The sequence below is a fragment of the Pithys albifrons genome, chromosome 1 (genome assembly GCF_047495875.1).
Source record: "Pithys albifrons albifrons isolate INPA30051 chromosome 1, PitAlb_v1, whole genome shotgun sequence".
NCBI classification, from domain to species: Eukaryota; Metazoa; Chordata; class Aves; order Passeriformes; family Thamnophilidae; genus Pithys; species Pithys albifrons.
This window is the reverse complement of record NC_092458.1, coordinates 26,640,058-26,655,305: the sequence shown is the minus strand read 5'-3', so window position 1 is coordinate 26,655,305 and position 15,248 is coordinate 26,640,058. Positions and strand designations below refer to the sequence as shown.

General features: G+C 42.0%; 1 protein-coding gene across 1 annotated transcript; it reads right to left on the bottom strand.

The window, feature by feature from the left end:
* Nucleotides 1–239: 239 nt before the first annotated feature.
* Nucleotides 240–14,780, bottom strand: RP2 (RP2 activator of ARL3 GTPase). The gene is made up of 5 exons (XM_071548009.1): nt 14,561–14,780; nt 4,752–5,417; nt 3,007–3,121; nt 1,739–1,824; nt 240–500 (listed from the first exon to the last, which is right to left on the bottom strand). The coding sequence occupies exons 1-5, from the start codon at nt 14,714–14,716 to the stop codon at nt 417–419; spliced, it is 1,107 nt and encodes a 368-aa protein (XP_071404110.1). The 5' UTR covers nt 14,717–14,780; the 3' UTR covers nt 240–416.
* Nucleotides 14,781–15,248: the final 468 nt, after the last annotated feature.

The window sequence follows — 15,248 nt, the reverse complement described above, 5'->3', positions numbered from 1 at the left end:
GAAAGTTCTGAACGGCAAGTTTCATATAAATACACTTTCTAAACAATGTGTCTGAGTTAAAGGTAACAATTACTACTGCATCAAACTTGGATCAGCATTGCACTTTTAAAATATGTGTACCATTAGATGTTGTGAGGAAACATTCAAGTGTCAATAGATGTTTAGAAATCTCTGTAAAAAAATTAGTAGAAAAGCTCAATTGTTTTTGGAGTTGAAACGTAAGTTTCAAACACAATGCACAGGGGGAGCTATGCCATTTACTCCAGTTCAGGTAATATGGTATTAAAACCACAGTAGCTTTATAAAAGGGATTATATGAGAAATATAAAATGAAATGACAAAACTACTGTGATATTCAAGCCAAGTGACATCCAAGTGCCAAGACAAACCGTATGTGAACACCTTCATGCTAAACTTCACATTCCCATCTGCATGTCAGCAAAGTTGTAGAAATTGTCTACATCTTGAGACGCTGATGCCTTGCTTTCCGATACAAAAACCTGTTTTGTTAAACAAGAAAACAGTTATGCATCACTAAAAACAGTTGTTGCTCATTTGGAATCAGTAATGCTTATTTTTAGTTTTGCATTTCATGAGGGGCACAACTCTGTTGGTTTCCACTGTGTGACAGAACAGTCCTAGATCTCTGAGCCCTGATGCACCCACTGTTTGGTGCCATCACCCCTTCCTAGCAGACATGCAAGCTGCATTAAACCTTGCCTTCTACTGATTAGAAGTTTGGGGCTTGATTATTCAGGGCTCACAGCTTCAGCTAGCATTCATTTAGATGTATTTTGATTGGTAAAGGCAACTTTGCCCAGGAGAGTGGGGTTAAAATAAACACACAAAACCCTTAGACTACCACTTTAACAGAAAGGTGGAGTTTATAAGAAAGAATCCCTTGTGCTATATCCCTCTCAAAAAAACTTAGTTGCTTCTTCAACAGATGACTATTTTTTTAAAATAACTTCAATTACATTTGCGTTTTTCAAAATTTATCAGTGCATGTGAAAGTCCAAGAACCAGAACAAACATCTTTGAAAGCTTTCAGCAGATAAACTACAATTGTCTTAGGCAATATGCAAACAGTTCAGTGTAACAGATAGCATTGTAGCTGTTCATCAATCTCAACATGCAAGCAATAGCCTCAATCAAAACATTAATTGAGATGATTTATTACAACATGGCGGTTTGCCATTGAGAGAAATGGGGAGAGCAAGGAAAGAGAAGATGTGGTGTAAGGAAGCTACAGTGAAACAAGTTGACAGAAGAAAAAAGACAACTGCCTTGGAAGGAAGGCATTCTGCAGTATCCTACAGAGCAAAAGTAAACATGGAAAAAAAGTTGAAATCCCATCATATTATCTTTGTCATGGTTTAAAAGACAAGACATCAAAAAGCTAAGTGACTAAGTCTAAGACTTGGAGCAGAATTTTTCCATTCTATGTTTAGAGAACTTCATTTTACTGTTATGTGACATAACAGTTTTAATTGGAAATCTTCTATTCTTCAATGAATACAGGGATTTAATACTCACTTTCCTAGGGCAATTTTCTTGTCACCAACACCTAACTTGACTTTTGAGTACAAAAAAACCAAAACAACAACAACAAAAGCACATTCAGGTTTTACTACTCATGAACCTAAAAGATTGTGTATTGTGTCAACACTACATCTTAACCATGAAGTAGCTCAGACACTCTAATATTTTCTGTCAATAGAGCAATACATCAGCTTACCTTGGTCCCACTAAAAACTTCATTTATAGTGCTCTGACATCCTTCCACAGCACCATCTCCATTGAACTCCAAAGCAACCACTGGACCTAGAAAATAGTTTCATCTAAAATCAATACTACTTCTAAGCTTGGCATCAAAACAGTAGAATTCTCAACCCATAGGCAACTGTGAAGCTTGCAAGAAGCATTTTATGGTTTTTGCTCAAGCAGCCACATAATGATAGATAAAGAATTAAAACCACTTAAACATGTTTAAAGAAACTACAGTGTTATCTGAGAAAAAAAAGGTATCTGCAATTCCATGCTCATTTTTTGCAGAGATTTCGGCAGGATTCCAATTTTACTTCTTGAAAGGCAGCAATAGCAGAAAAATGCTAAGGAGTGTAGGGCATGGAAGTGAGTCAGACTATACTGCTCAAATAGTGAGCCATTTCACAGACATCTGGAGTAGGACTGAGTCATTCCGGCATTATTGCCTCAGTCCCAAGATAGCAAATTGCCTGATTTTTAGACTTCTTCTCACCCACTATTTGCACATCCCCTTTCTCTGGTTTCATTCTGAACATGGTATTTCCTCTCACATGACTGCAAAACAGACCATAAACTACACTGTCTTCTTATTAGTACAGTGACTTTTATCCTATTCCTGCAATGAACATCACAACCACTTATGTCACGATGAAAAAACCTGCAAGCTGCTACCAAGTTTGAGAGTGAGTATTGATCTTTAACATATAACAGACAACAAGATGTCAGTACTTCTGCAAAAAGAGACAAAACTGCAGTCAGACCAACAGAAAGGCTTTTGAAATACTCTGACAGTACACCAGTTGTAAATAGGAATTTAATACTTGTCTGCTTTATGCACATCTATATTGATTTACTTAAATATTTATACAGAAAGTCTGACTAACTCAGTAGTTGAGCAGGGAATTGTGAAAAGATAGAAACAGTCTGAGAGCACGAGCTTCTTTTGACCACTCCAGGCAGACCTGCATGTGCTATTGTGCCACTGCTCCCAAGCTATTCAGTGGGACCCCTAGAGGGGGAGCAGAGCCACAAAATACACATGAAATAGCTCATTTCTGAAGCCTTCAGGAGTTTTCATTGATTTAGGGCCTCACTGAGGCTTCCAGAACTCATCTCAACAGGTTTTACAGTATGCCTTTGAATCCCAAATTTCTCCTTTGCTCCTCTTCCTTCTCCAGAACTCTCTAGTGACAGTTACATTTCTATAACAAGAGGAGAAAGAAAACAACACAAACTCACCTTTTTCAAGCAGTGGAATGAATTCTGATGCACACTGCTGGAAAACTCTGTGAGCATCCTCTGCCTTCATTAAGACTTCTTTGGTCTGTACCAGCTGAAAGCCTTTACCAGTCATCTGTTACCAGAGAAAGAATTCACATTAAAAATGCTTCTAAGGCACAGAGTTCAGCTTGATTATCCCAATTACACTAGAATATAACCATTTTTCCCATACACATTAAGCTACAGAGCAAAGGGACCTTTTTTTGCTCTTTCCAAAGACCATTTGTTTTCTCTACATTTCTGTTTATTTTCATTCCATTCATCCAGATTTTCTGCTCTGCCCCAGTGCACCTAGAGGAATAAATGAGAACATTTTTGCTTTATATTATGTCTCAGGGTTGTGTGTTTTTCCCCACAATCCCTCAGAAGTTAAAACTAATGTGAGTTAAAAGCATTCAGCATCTGGAATCAAGCAGTTAGTACTCATTAGTCTGCAAGAGTTCAGTCAAGCATTAGCTCAACCTCTCATCTATCCTCTGTTGAAGTTTTCCTTTTTGGAAGAATAGTTACAAACTTTTGAAAACACATGCACATGTCCCACACGCCCCATATCTTTTTACTCTAATATGAAACTAAAAGTATGTGGAAAAGCAGCAAATACATTTATACTTCCAAAGCATCCATTAATCTACAGAGCAGTAAGACTTCCACAGAATCTCACTAACTAGTCTTTTAACATCTTCTTAACTCTAATGTCTAAAGAACTACTAACACAGGAGAACACATATATTATCCTCTTTACTGTAGCTATTCCTTTTTCAGGAAAAAACCCAGCCTCTTGTATGTATCATTACCCCCGTCCACTCAGGCAGCTGTTAGTAACTTAGTTCCATAAAAATCCATCTGGGCAGTGGGGAAGGAAGGAAACACCATGCAGCTAAAACCCCAAGGGAAAGAGCTCCACCAGTTGTTCAGCTGATCATACAACTGTGATCAGCAGCTTTTACAGATACCTCTCCTAGATGCTGTAGTGCATGGTTACTTGGCTACATGGCTACCCTGGTAGTTCAGGATGCTAAAAGCAGTCAGCCAGACCCAGATTTTAGGCCCAGGACAATACAAACTTACCCAAGTTTGGAAGCCACAGTCTCACAGAAGAAAAGGAAAAAAACCCAAAAAGACACCAAAAAACCACCAAAACACCCACAACAGACGACACCAGCTATTTAACTAATCAAAGAATTGAAGACAGCTGATCAGCCATGACAAATATTCCTTGCTTTTTCACTGGTTGACAGAGGAGATACATTTTAACATGTTATTCTTTGAGAGTCTCTCTGAGTACTTGAAAAACTTTCAGGACAGACTTTCATTAGCTGTGACTTTTGGGGCAATAACTTAACAAGTTCATGGGCTACATCCCTTTAACAAGCTCTGTCAATCACTTACTGATTTGACCAAGTTCATCAAATGAACTTCACATTTCCTTCAGAATGTCACTTGGCTGTGGCATGGTAGAAAAAATATACCAGAATTGTTAGAGGATAGAGATGCCACTCACAGGATGTCAGCTGTAAAGCAACTGACTGATCAAATGAGATTCAGCCTCTTATCTTGCTTTAAGGTTTTAAACAGTGCAGTTGATCAGTATGGGCAGTAGACAAACAGCACCTCTGCGTTCCCCTTCAGAGAGCTTCAGAGACTGCCCAAAGGAAAGTTTAATTAGGAATTCCAGAAGCTGAATGAAGACAAACGTTGCTTACCTCATCAATTAACTTCCTGGCATTTGCAGTTGTGTAGTCACCAGCAAAAAACACAGCCAAACATGATTCATCGCTGCTTTTCTGTCTCCGCCCTCGAGTTATTGGTACTATGCTCCTTGTAGCATCAGTAGAAATTCTCACAGCTTTCAGCTCCTCAGAGCTGGGCAGAGGAACATAATCTTGGACTACAGCAGTTTCAGGCAAAAGGCCCCAGTTGTTTTCTCCTGACACAGGTGTAAAGTCATGGATGTTGCTCCATGTGTTATTGAAGATACTCAGACCAGCATCTTTAAATTGTAAAGCAAGCTCAGGATAATAGTACTGGAAACATCCAAATTTCATACCTGTGGAGGACTCAATAATGGGCTGGGTGGCACAGCACAAGAACACCTCCAGCTTTCTGCAGTCCCGAGTGCGAAACTGTTGGCAGGCAACTATGCATTTACAATCTTTGCAGTCACGGAAAAACACGCTGCCTTTTACTGGCCCTAAAAAGATTTGGCAATTTATACAATCATCAATAGTAATTGTAGCAGAATGGTCAAATATGTAGATACTGCAGTTCTCACAGTCCTGAATGACAAATTGTTGCCCTGCTACTTTTCCAGGCAGTCGACCCACAGTTTCACTTTTAAGTCCAGAAAAAGTGTAATCTTTGGGGTCAATCTAAAGGAGAAAGAAAAAAAAAAGAAAGAAGGTTAAAATCTTCACATACAAAGAATATTATAATGCAAAATGCCAACTGATTTGCATTAATTGAAGTATCACTGAATTGTGCAGGAAAAACTGCTGGAAGACACTTCCAAGAGTGATGAAAGATCAGAAGTAGCTCTTTTAGCTAAACTACTGGAATATACAGTTCTGACGTACAGCAAATAATTGAAACTACACTTCTGGCATGCTTCAAGGGAGAAAAAAAACCTAAATAATTTTGTCTTCTAATAAAGAAAGGGATTGAGGGGATCTAGTTTTTCCTGTGGACTCAACTGTTTCAAGAAGGATGATGGTTCTGAGTTTTAGAGTAATATCTGTAATAAATAAATTGTCCAATATAGACATTCATAAAGCTGGAGATACATAATATTTCCTTTTCAAGTAGCTTTCTTGGTTATATTTTACCTCACCTCAACATGTTGCAAGGAAACAAGGAAACATTGTTGCTGTCAAGCAGTATCTCTATTATGTGTGCAAACTACAGAGCGCTCGCTTATCTGCACCCCAGTACTTTTCTGTGCTAACACTGACAAGGTTTTTGTGCTAAGAACTACTATGAGATTGTTTTAGCTATGTCCAAGCAGCAAAAATTGGCAGTGGTGGTACAGGGGGCATGTTTATAGACCTCTCCTCTCCACACTCTGGCATCCACCGCACTAGAGAGGAACACTTGCAAGAGTCCGTGGCTTTCCCTGGGACTCTCCCTCGGGGAGCAGTGACTCAAGAGCCACAAAGGATGGTATGTGATACAGGTGGAAAGCATGAATAATACAACCCATGTTGTCGTAACATGGAAGGAATCTGAGCTGGCTCACTTCTAGATATACGGAAGTCTCAAGACAACTACAATTCCTGGAGCAAATTCTACTCTGCCCTCTTGTGAAAGCTTATTAAAATAGCACTTGGAAGTATATAAGTACCTGAGCAAGCCTGACACAACACCACTTCACAAACCTGCTACATGATTATCAGCCTGAGGGCTCTAATATTTGCTGCCCCATAGTCAGTTATCATGCATTACAACAATTGTTGCATAAGAAACTCTTCCCCCCAGTATGTCAAACATTCACATGATATTTAGAGACCAGCAAATGGCATAACCAGGACGGGCTAGTGCCCATTCACTAAACCAGCTCAGACTGTGTAGCTTTTGACCAGAACAGCTAAAGGAATCTACAAGTCTCTATGAACTGATAAAATTATATGCGATATCTGATCTCCAGACAGGAAAGGAGGTTTGCAGCTGATCAATCTTTCAAGTAAAATGGAAGTTGAGACAATGAAGATGGCTTCCTAGAACTCTCTCCTCACTAGTACACATCCAGGAAAGTTGGTTGGAAAAGTTACAAATAAAATTGGGAGACTCAAATGACAAGGGACACAGCATGGAGACTTAGTCACACACTATGCTTAGCAAAGTACCCAAGGTCTTTAGCTCCATATAATGTTATCTATTTGATCCATATACAAGAGATTTTCATTTAAATTCTCTCGTTCCTGAGAAGACAAGTATCAAAATTGCTTTTGGGCACGTTCTTCCAGGGAACTCCTAGAACATTTATGTGTGTTTGTGTATGTCTGTATGCTGGAGGGTTTTTAAAATAACCCTGGGAGACAGGTTTACTGCCTTCAAAACAGGGCACAGAGGAACAGTTGTTTCGCTTCGGGAGGAGAAGTTCAGTGCTCCTGAACTTGCAGGTTTTTGAAAGTTGGAACCTTAGAATGTCCTTCTAAATTGTTCTGCTCTATAAAGCCTCTGAAGCAGCACTAGCTTGTCCCACACAGCTGCTTTTGCAGATCTATGTGAAACTTCACCTTCACTTTGCATTTTTATTTAGGCCTAAGTGAAAGCCACTGGTTAGGCAGCAAACTCACAGCTTACAGACAGTTTCAAGAGAGAGATCTTGAGAAACAAAGTTAAAGATAAAAATTCAGTTTATGATCAAATTCAGGAGTTTCATTTTATTTTCCTGACATTAATTCATAGTTCTGTTCTGACACAACTTGAATGACAGGTGAAACTTGATGAAATAGATTTATTGCCCCTGAGACAAGCAGGTGACTGAAGAGACTGTAGTAGATATGAATATTTCACTTCCGCTGAGTAAAAGAAACATGCCAGAGAAAGAGGCATGAAGGCAGAACTACGGTTTTGAGGATGCAGCCAACAGCTGTTAACATACTCATAGAATTATAGAATAGTTTAGATTGGAAAAGACTTCTAAGTTCATCAAGTCCAAACATTAGCCTAACACTGCCAAGTCCATCACTAAACATGTCCACAAGTGCCACATCTACACATCTTTTAAATACCTCCAGGGATAGAGACAACCACTTCCCTGGGATGCCTGTTCCAGAGCTTGACAACTCTTTCCATGAAGAAATTTTTCACAATGCCCAATCTAAACCTGCCCTGGAGCAACTTGAGGCCTTTTTCTCTTGTCCTATCACTTGCTACTTGGGAGAAGACAGCAATCCCCCACCTGGCTATAATCTCCTTTCAAGTGGTTGTAGAGAGCAATAAGGTCCCCTCTGAGTCTCCTTTTCTCCAGGCTGAACAACATCAGCTTCCTCAGCCACTCCTCATAGAACCTGTGCTCCAGACCCTTCACCAGCATCATTGCCCTCCTCTGGACACAATCCAGCACTCAGTGTCTTTCTTGAAGTGAGTGACCCAGAACTGGACACAGGATTCAAGGTGTGGCCTCACCACTGCCAAGTGCAGCTCATGGACCTAGTCCAGCTGGCCACACTACTTTTGACACAAGCCAGGATGCCATTGGCCTTAGTTCATGCTCACCATCTCTGAGGTCTTCAGGTATCATCAACAGGTTAATATTAAATCACTGCAACCACCTTCTTTTCCCTGATGGTCAACACTAACTGCTGCTTAAGCTTTGTCTTAGCAACACAGCAAATAAAGCAGGCTAGGAAAGTAATTAAAAACAGAAAAAGGTTAACATCTGCAGTCTCACACAACCATAACAAGGGCTATGTGAATTTCTCTGCCCATTCATCTGGTGCACCATTGGCTATAAAAGCTTAAGCAGGTGGCAGGTCAGCAAAAATCAACTACTTAATAACTCATCTATTTGTCCTTAGTATTTGGATAAAATTTTTTAAAACTGTTGAAATTCACTGATCTCACCCAGACAGATGCTTTGCCCTCCAGCCCTAAACAGATTTTTAAATATCTTCTTTTTCCCCAGACTGGTATAAGTTCAAATGATGACAGGATTCACTGAGACAGCTTTTAGTGCTTTCAGATGAATTTAAGAGTTTTTGGAGTAGACAAGAGTCATACATTTATAGATATGGGCACATCTCTGGAGTTGAAACCTTCTAACAGAAGTGACTACGCACAGGTTCAGGAATTACTCCATAGAATAACTTAGAATAACCAGATATGATGATGAAAGAGTTAGCTCTGCTTACACAATATTCTTCCCTCTCAAAACAGGTACAGAAGTCTCATCTTTGCTTAGCAGCAATTTAAATGGTGAGAAGTCTGTTACAAAGGACTAGAGGACAAATTGTGAGGAGCAAGGATTTTAAAGAATAAAGAAAGGAGAGAAGTGAGGGCAAATAAGAGTTTGTCATGATTGCTTTGAACTTTAGGACATACCGTTGCAACAAGTGCACGGTGTATTAAGCAGCTTTCCTTCCTGCAAACACTTGTCTTGCAAGAAGGTCAGAGGCTGGATGTGAAAGTTGCACATGACATACATCTCTTCAGACACCATCATCCAGTTTACTGTCACGAAAACTAGGCAGCTGTCATTTGGGAGAAGAGTTAGGAGTACTAGACCTTCACAATTTTGAGTGGTAACTGTGCCTAGAACCACCAAGGATCCCACCAAGGATCCTCTTTCTGGTATGAGTTCATGTCTTTCCAAGACTTTCACGGGGTCCATAAGGAAAGGACTTTCAGTCAACAATGATACAAGTCCACAAATATGAGAAGGTACTGCTGTTCTGAACATGTTATGGTTCTCTCATAGTTACCTCTGTCTACGCTGATGAGCAAACAATAGTTTGTAAAGTATTTCTAAACTACTTACACTAAGGTCTTCCCTTTTAAACATAATTCTCAAAAAATAGTTTGCTATCTAAGTCACAACAGATGGCAGTTCAGTTATGAACTTGTATACAGTTGATGACATATAAGAGTTGGCCGCTGACCCAGTGACATTGAAAGCTGCAGCCATAGGGCAGGCACACAAACTTAAGAAGCTTTAAGCGTTATTTTTGTCAGCAGGGGAATTAACAGAAAGGAAATAAGAAAGAAAAGTGCATTCCCAGGCCTAGACACTTCTGCAAATTCATACTTGCACGGGTTTGGTGCCCTGAAGTAGTGAGTTGCAACATCCTCTGGAGACTGCTTGTTGAAGTTACCCTCTGGCAGATTTTGAGATTCTTGTGTAACAAGACAAGGTGGAAAGAGCAGTGCAGGTTCCAGCCACCAGCATACAGTTTTTCATCTTGAAGCTTCTCCTGCACACCTTGACTTTAAATGTAGCCAATACAACAGTCTGAATCCACATTTCATTCTATTCTCTGTAATCTTCCTGCTCTTCCAGACTACCCATAATAGCATAAAATGGTCATACTTCTCTGAGCAGCAAACCATTGCCAAATACTGCAGATAGGAGAAGAGGAAGAAGAAAAAAGGCTATTACACTCCTATATCTGATTTAACTGGAAATATTGTTTAATACGAACTTGTTGACTGTTTCTCAGTTGATCAACTACATTTTAAGAAATAGTGTGGTAGTTCTTCTGGTGCACCAGGAATTGGATTTAAGTAAAAAGTATTTCCCTGCTTAGTTAAAGTTATTTTATTTTTATTCCAAAATAGAACACAAAATGACTACCTAAACAAGATCTGGACAGCTCAACATGCCCAAGTCAGCTCAGACCTCCCTTAAAGAATCCTCAAATGTAAGGTAGCAAACAAAAGCTATCTATGATTTACATAGAAGGTTAAACCTTGGAGTTTTTAAGCCGTTTGAATATGGTCATCATAGCATGACATAACAGTGATAGCTGCCTGTTTTGTATCAACTAAAGCAGTTAAGCTACAACTCAGTTGACATAAAACAAAACTTTACTTCTTCCTTCTAAAAGGAAGAATCACCTGGGAAGAAAAGTCCCTCTAAGCTCTAAATGCCATTGTGGTCATAATTAATCTAATTCTACTTCTCTGAACATGAGACAACTGCAAAAAAACACAATGCAGCAAGTTGTGTTTCTTCTTGTGCGGAGAAGGTCACAGCACACGAGTGTATCACAAGACACAAAACCCCAGATCCTGTCTGGACATACCCATGTTCACTTAGTGCTGTAGATATCGCTCTGGGCACACATGTAAACAATGTCAGTAATACAGAAGGCAGTAAGGTAGGAAAGGAGAAGGGAGATGAAAAGCACAAATACAACTTCACATTTCAGGTGGAAACCTAGCTGAAGAAGGCTGAGGAGGGCTGAGCATCACAAATTTCCTCTCCCACACTTGGTCTGAAGAGGACTCTCATGACAGCCCAAAGACATCAATAAGACATAACAAGTCCTCAAGATCTGATGCAGTAATAACAGACTCCAGAATAAACCATGCTCTACTTATTCGTGTGGACTAAGAATCCCAGAGCAGCAAGAAACTGCATACTCATTTTTTTCCCTTCTGTTTTGAAGATAAGTTGATCCTTTGGTTCTTCTACTGTACCATAGGCAATTTCACACAGTTGTCTGAACCCAAGGGTCAGCAAGTATCACAGTTTCCAGTAGATTTACAGTGCAATCTGAATTTGATTAATTTTTGTGTACCTTGAAACTTCAGTCCTCACTTAATAAAGTAATCCAAAAAACTGAAAAGGCCCCTTAAGTTCCTATTCTTTAATTTCAGTTCAACTATCAGCCTCTTATAATATCTTCTATTTTGAGTTTTCTACCACATGGTCCATTTTTTGGGACTATTACACAAGCATTATATAGTCTCTAGGATATCATCACATTACTCTTTGCCTAGGTCTACACTAGCAGACAGTATCAGTAGTAATTATAATTTGCCATCAGAACATAATGAAGATAGATTCAACTAGTGATGCTGTCCTTTAGAAGCAGAAGAAATAGTTTTGTTGAAGGAACCCCTCACGTTCAGACCTTCTTCCATCACAGCTGTCAGCAGCAGTCACCACTCTCCACATCCCTAATCAGACAAACATGCACACAAGTGTGACTATATTTTTCTCCCTACAGTGAGAATGTCATCATGGCATTAGTTTACAGGAGGACAGTTGGAGTGTCTGAGCAGCAAGATGTATCCACCTGTAAGAACATAAGGAGGATAATTTACAAGAACTACAGACAACTACCAAACCTACTTGCAAAACTCCACTACATAACCAGAACTGCATCACTGAGTGAGAAAAATTAGAAACATATCCCCACCCTAAATGGTGGAAATTAACATCAAAAGACCACTTAGCGCATCTTTTGACAGAGTTAAGGTTTTCAATGTTCAGAATACAATTCAATGCACTTGACAAACAAAAAGGAGTCTTCAGGCCACAAGTTTTCCAAGTGACTTCAATTTACCTTTGTGTACAAACACACATTGTGAAATAAACAAGTATATGTGATGCATCAGAAATGAGAAAAAATAGACAACAGGATAAGGTATCAACATTTAAAGCTACTACATTAACACTGACTTAGTGTCACTTAATACAAACAAGTTTAGTGCACCAAATGCTCAGTATTCTTTTACCTGAGACAAGCTGACTTCAGTGGTTTCCTGGTTTCATGTACTAAGCATACACCCAAAAAGCACAGTGAAAGATAAGGCTGTAAAGAGCAAGAGTCTTAAACATTAAACAGCCATTCCTAGGCTGTACAGTATAAAATTAAGCAGCTAGTTTGGTGTCTTAAACAATTTAGTAGCACAGCCCAAACTCACTGATTCTTATGGTTTCTAAGATTCTTTTATAGCAAAGGAAGAAGTTCTACATGCAATACATGGTACCTTTTTTTTTTTTTACTCCACAGAGTCAGATTGTTGGTGTTGTAATAGCCTCCTCTGTTAGCTTGAGCCTACTTCCAGCACATTAACAACAGTCATCTCCTTAGCAACAAGGCTGGCTATTCTCTGAATCAAGTCTTTCTATATCCTGACTTTCCTCCTTTTAGTTTTCAAAGTTAATGCCTTATACGTAGACAGAGTAAAAAGTCTCATACCTGTTGAGCTTTAGCTAGTAAATTTGCTCTACAATTAAAAAATAAGATTACAAATGTTGATTTAGTAATTTACTTTTAGACAGACTAAAATTTGTTCTGTTGCTCTAAAATACGGTTTCAGTACAGCCCTCTCCCTCTGAGACAAGTCTCTGTACAAGTGACAGGTTGCCATCCTCCTCTTCTTATCTCTCTGCACTGTAAATATCCATCATCCAGTCAAAGCAACAAGTCCAACACAGATCATAGAATCGATTGTGTTGGAAAAGACCTCCGAGATCATCAAATCCAACCCTTGGTCCAACTCCAGTCCCTTTACCACATCATGGCACTCAGTGCCATGTTCAATCTCAGGTAAAAACCTCCAGGGATGGGGAATCCACCACCTCTCTGGGCAAACCATTCCAGTGCCTGATTACTCCCTCTGGAAAGAATTTTTTTCTGATCTCCAACTTAAATTTCCCCTGGCAGAGCTTGAGCCCGTGCGCCCTTGTCCTGTTGCTGACTGCCTGGGAGAAGAGACCAACCCCCACCTGGCCAGAACTTCCCTTCAGGTAGTTCTAGACAGTGATGAGGTCACCTCTGAGCCTCCTCTTCTCCAGGCTAAACAACCCCAGCTCCCTCAGCCTCTCCCCATAGGACTAGTGCTCCAGTCCCTTCACCAGCCTTGTTGCTCAGCCTTATCCTCAAAGAACCAATTCCTCCGGGCCATGCGCACGCTTTCGAGCTCATCTCCATCTGAGCTTGTCTTAACCTACTTGGAAGACTTAAGGGGCACCCTAGAGCACCTGGGCAAATTTAAAAAACAAGCAAGCTGAACATACAAATAAGTTCACACATTTTCTTTTCCATACTTGTAAAATATGGCCTTAAGGTTTGAGGACTTTGTTTGTTAAAACCACATCAGTAAAGTTTATGGTCTGCCCCGGTTTCTCCTTCCTCCACCCAAAGGCAGCTGGAGAGGAGGGGAAGGGAGGCCTAGCAGGGCTATGATGTCAGGATATATTTAGGAAGTGAAACTTGAAGTGAGAGTAGAAAGAAAGACATTTAACACAGCATTTAAACACTTTCTTGCTTGAGACTTCACAATTGCCTTCAGCAGCTCAGGAAACACCACTGGGAAGGATTTGTCTTCATTTCTCATTTTAGGGACTGATAAACTAGTCCGACTTCCTCTAGCTTTAAAAAAAAATAAAAAAACCCAAAACCAAGCAAACCCAACCAAACAAACCAAACCTCCCAAAACTAAATAAAACAAACAAAAAAACCCCAACAAAACCCAAACAAACCAATCACACAAAACAGCGCAAACAGCCAAGCAGGAAAAAAATCAATATTGACAGTCAGGACACAAGCCACGAGTTTTAAGCCTCCAATGAAATGCGAGGAGTGGGGACTCCCTCTCCCCAGCTGCCATTAATCCCGGTTTGCTCGGGTGAGACGCGCACCCAGGGGACCCCACACTGCTTCAGAAATCCCGAGGGCAGGGCAGACACGCTGTCGCCACCCGTGGGGACTGTCACAGCCGAGCTATCCCAGCGGGACGCAGCGCAGCCCCCTCGGGGCACAGCCACACCGGGAATGATGCGCCGGCGGCAGCCGCGGGATCCAGCGCCCGCCTGCACGGCGGTAAAATCCCCAGGCTAAACACTTTTTTGCTGTTTAAATAAAGGCACTGAACTGCGCGGACCGAGCCGTAAAAGCAGGACCAGAGGAGTCCTCGCTGTCTTCGTGTCAAGGGGGGCCCTGCCGCGGCCCCTGCCCCGCAGCTCCGGGGGCAGAGGAGGGAGCGGCGCTGCCCCCGAGACAGCCCATACGGCCACCCCCGCCCTGCCCACGCCCGGGGGGCACCAGCCAGGGGGTACCTTGGCCCGCTGGTCCCAGCTGTACTGCGGCGCCTTCTGCTCTGCCGCGTCCTGGTAGGCTCCCGCTTGCTGCTGCTGCGGCTGTTGCTGCTGCTGTTGCTGTTGCTGCTGCCCGCCCAGGGCCGGCTTCCTGCGGCGGGAGAAGAAACAGCCCATGGCTCTGACTCTGCCGCCGCCCGGCAGGGAGAGGATGGGAGATGGGGAGCGCCCGCCAGCCCCACGCCGCCCCGCCCCGCCGGCTTCCGGTTTTTCCCCGTCTCCCGTAGCGACCGCGACATTTCCCCCCGCCTTCCCCATCCCCGCCCCGTCCCGCTGCAGCCATCACCGGCGGCCCGGGGAGGTGCCTGGAGGGGGCGGTCCCTGGCGGCGGCAGAGGCGCTGCCAGAGGCAGCGGGGTGAGGGCACTCGGGGGGAGCGGGAAGACGCGGTTTTTCAGTGACTGCCGTCCCCCCGGCGAGGGTTCCCCCTCGCCAGTCCCGTGGGAGCGACTCCGAGGACGCGGGGGCTGCTCGTGAGCCCACCGCCCTACCGGGGTGAAACCCGCGCCCTGCACGGAGCTCCCCAATGCTGTGGGTCTATCTGGGGCAGTCGGAGGCAAAACGTCCGTTGCGCCGTTAGAACCTCAAACCGACTCACCCTCCGTCACGTCACACTCTGCGGATGCTCCGTCGCGGACCCCTCCAGGCGC

What these genes read in the sequence shown, in the direction of transcription:
- RP2 (XM_071548009.1), bottom strand. Translation starts at nt 14,716, where the DNA reads ATGGGCTGTTTCTTCTCCCGCCGCAGGAAGCCGGCCCTGGGCGGGCAG. An exon ending in GCTGGGACCAGCGGGCCAAG is followed by an intron (nt 5,418 to 14,560) that starts GTACCCCCTGGC and finishes TTTCTCCTTTAG; the next exon opens with ATTGACCCCAAAGATTACAC. An exon ending in AAGTTTTTAGTGGGACCAAG is followed by an intron (nt 501 to 1,738) that starts GTAAGCTGATGT and finishes TTAACAAAACAG; the next exon opens with GTTTTTGTATCGGAAAGCAA.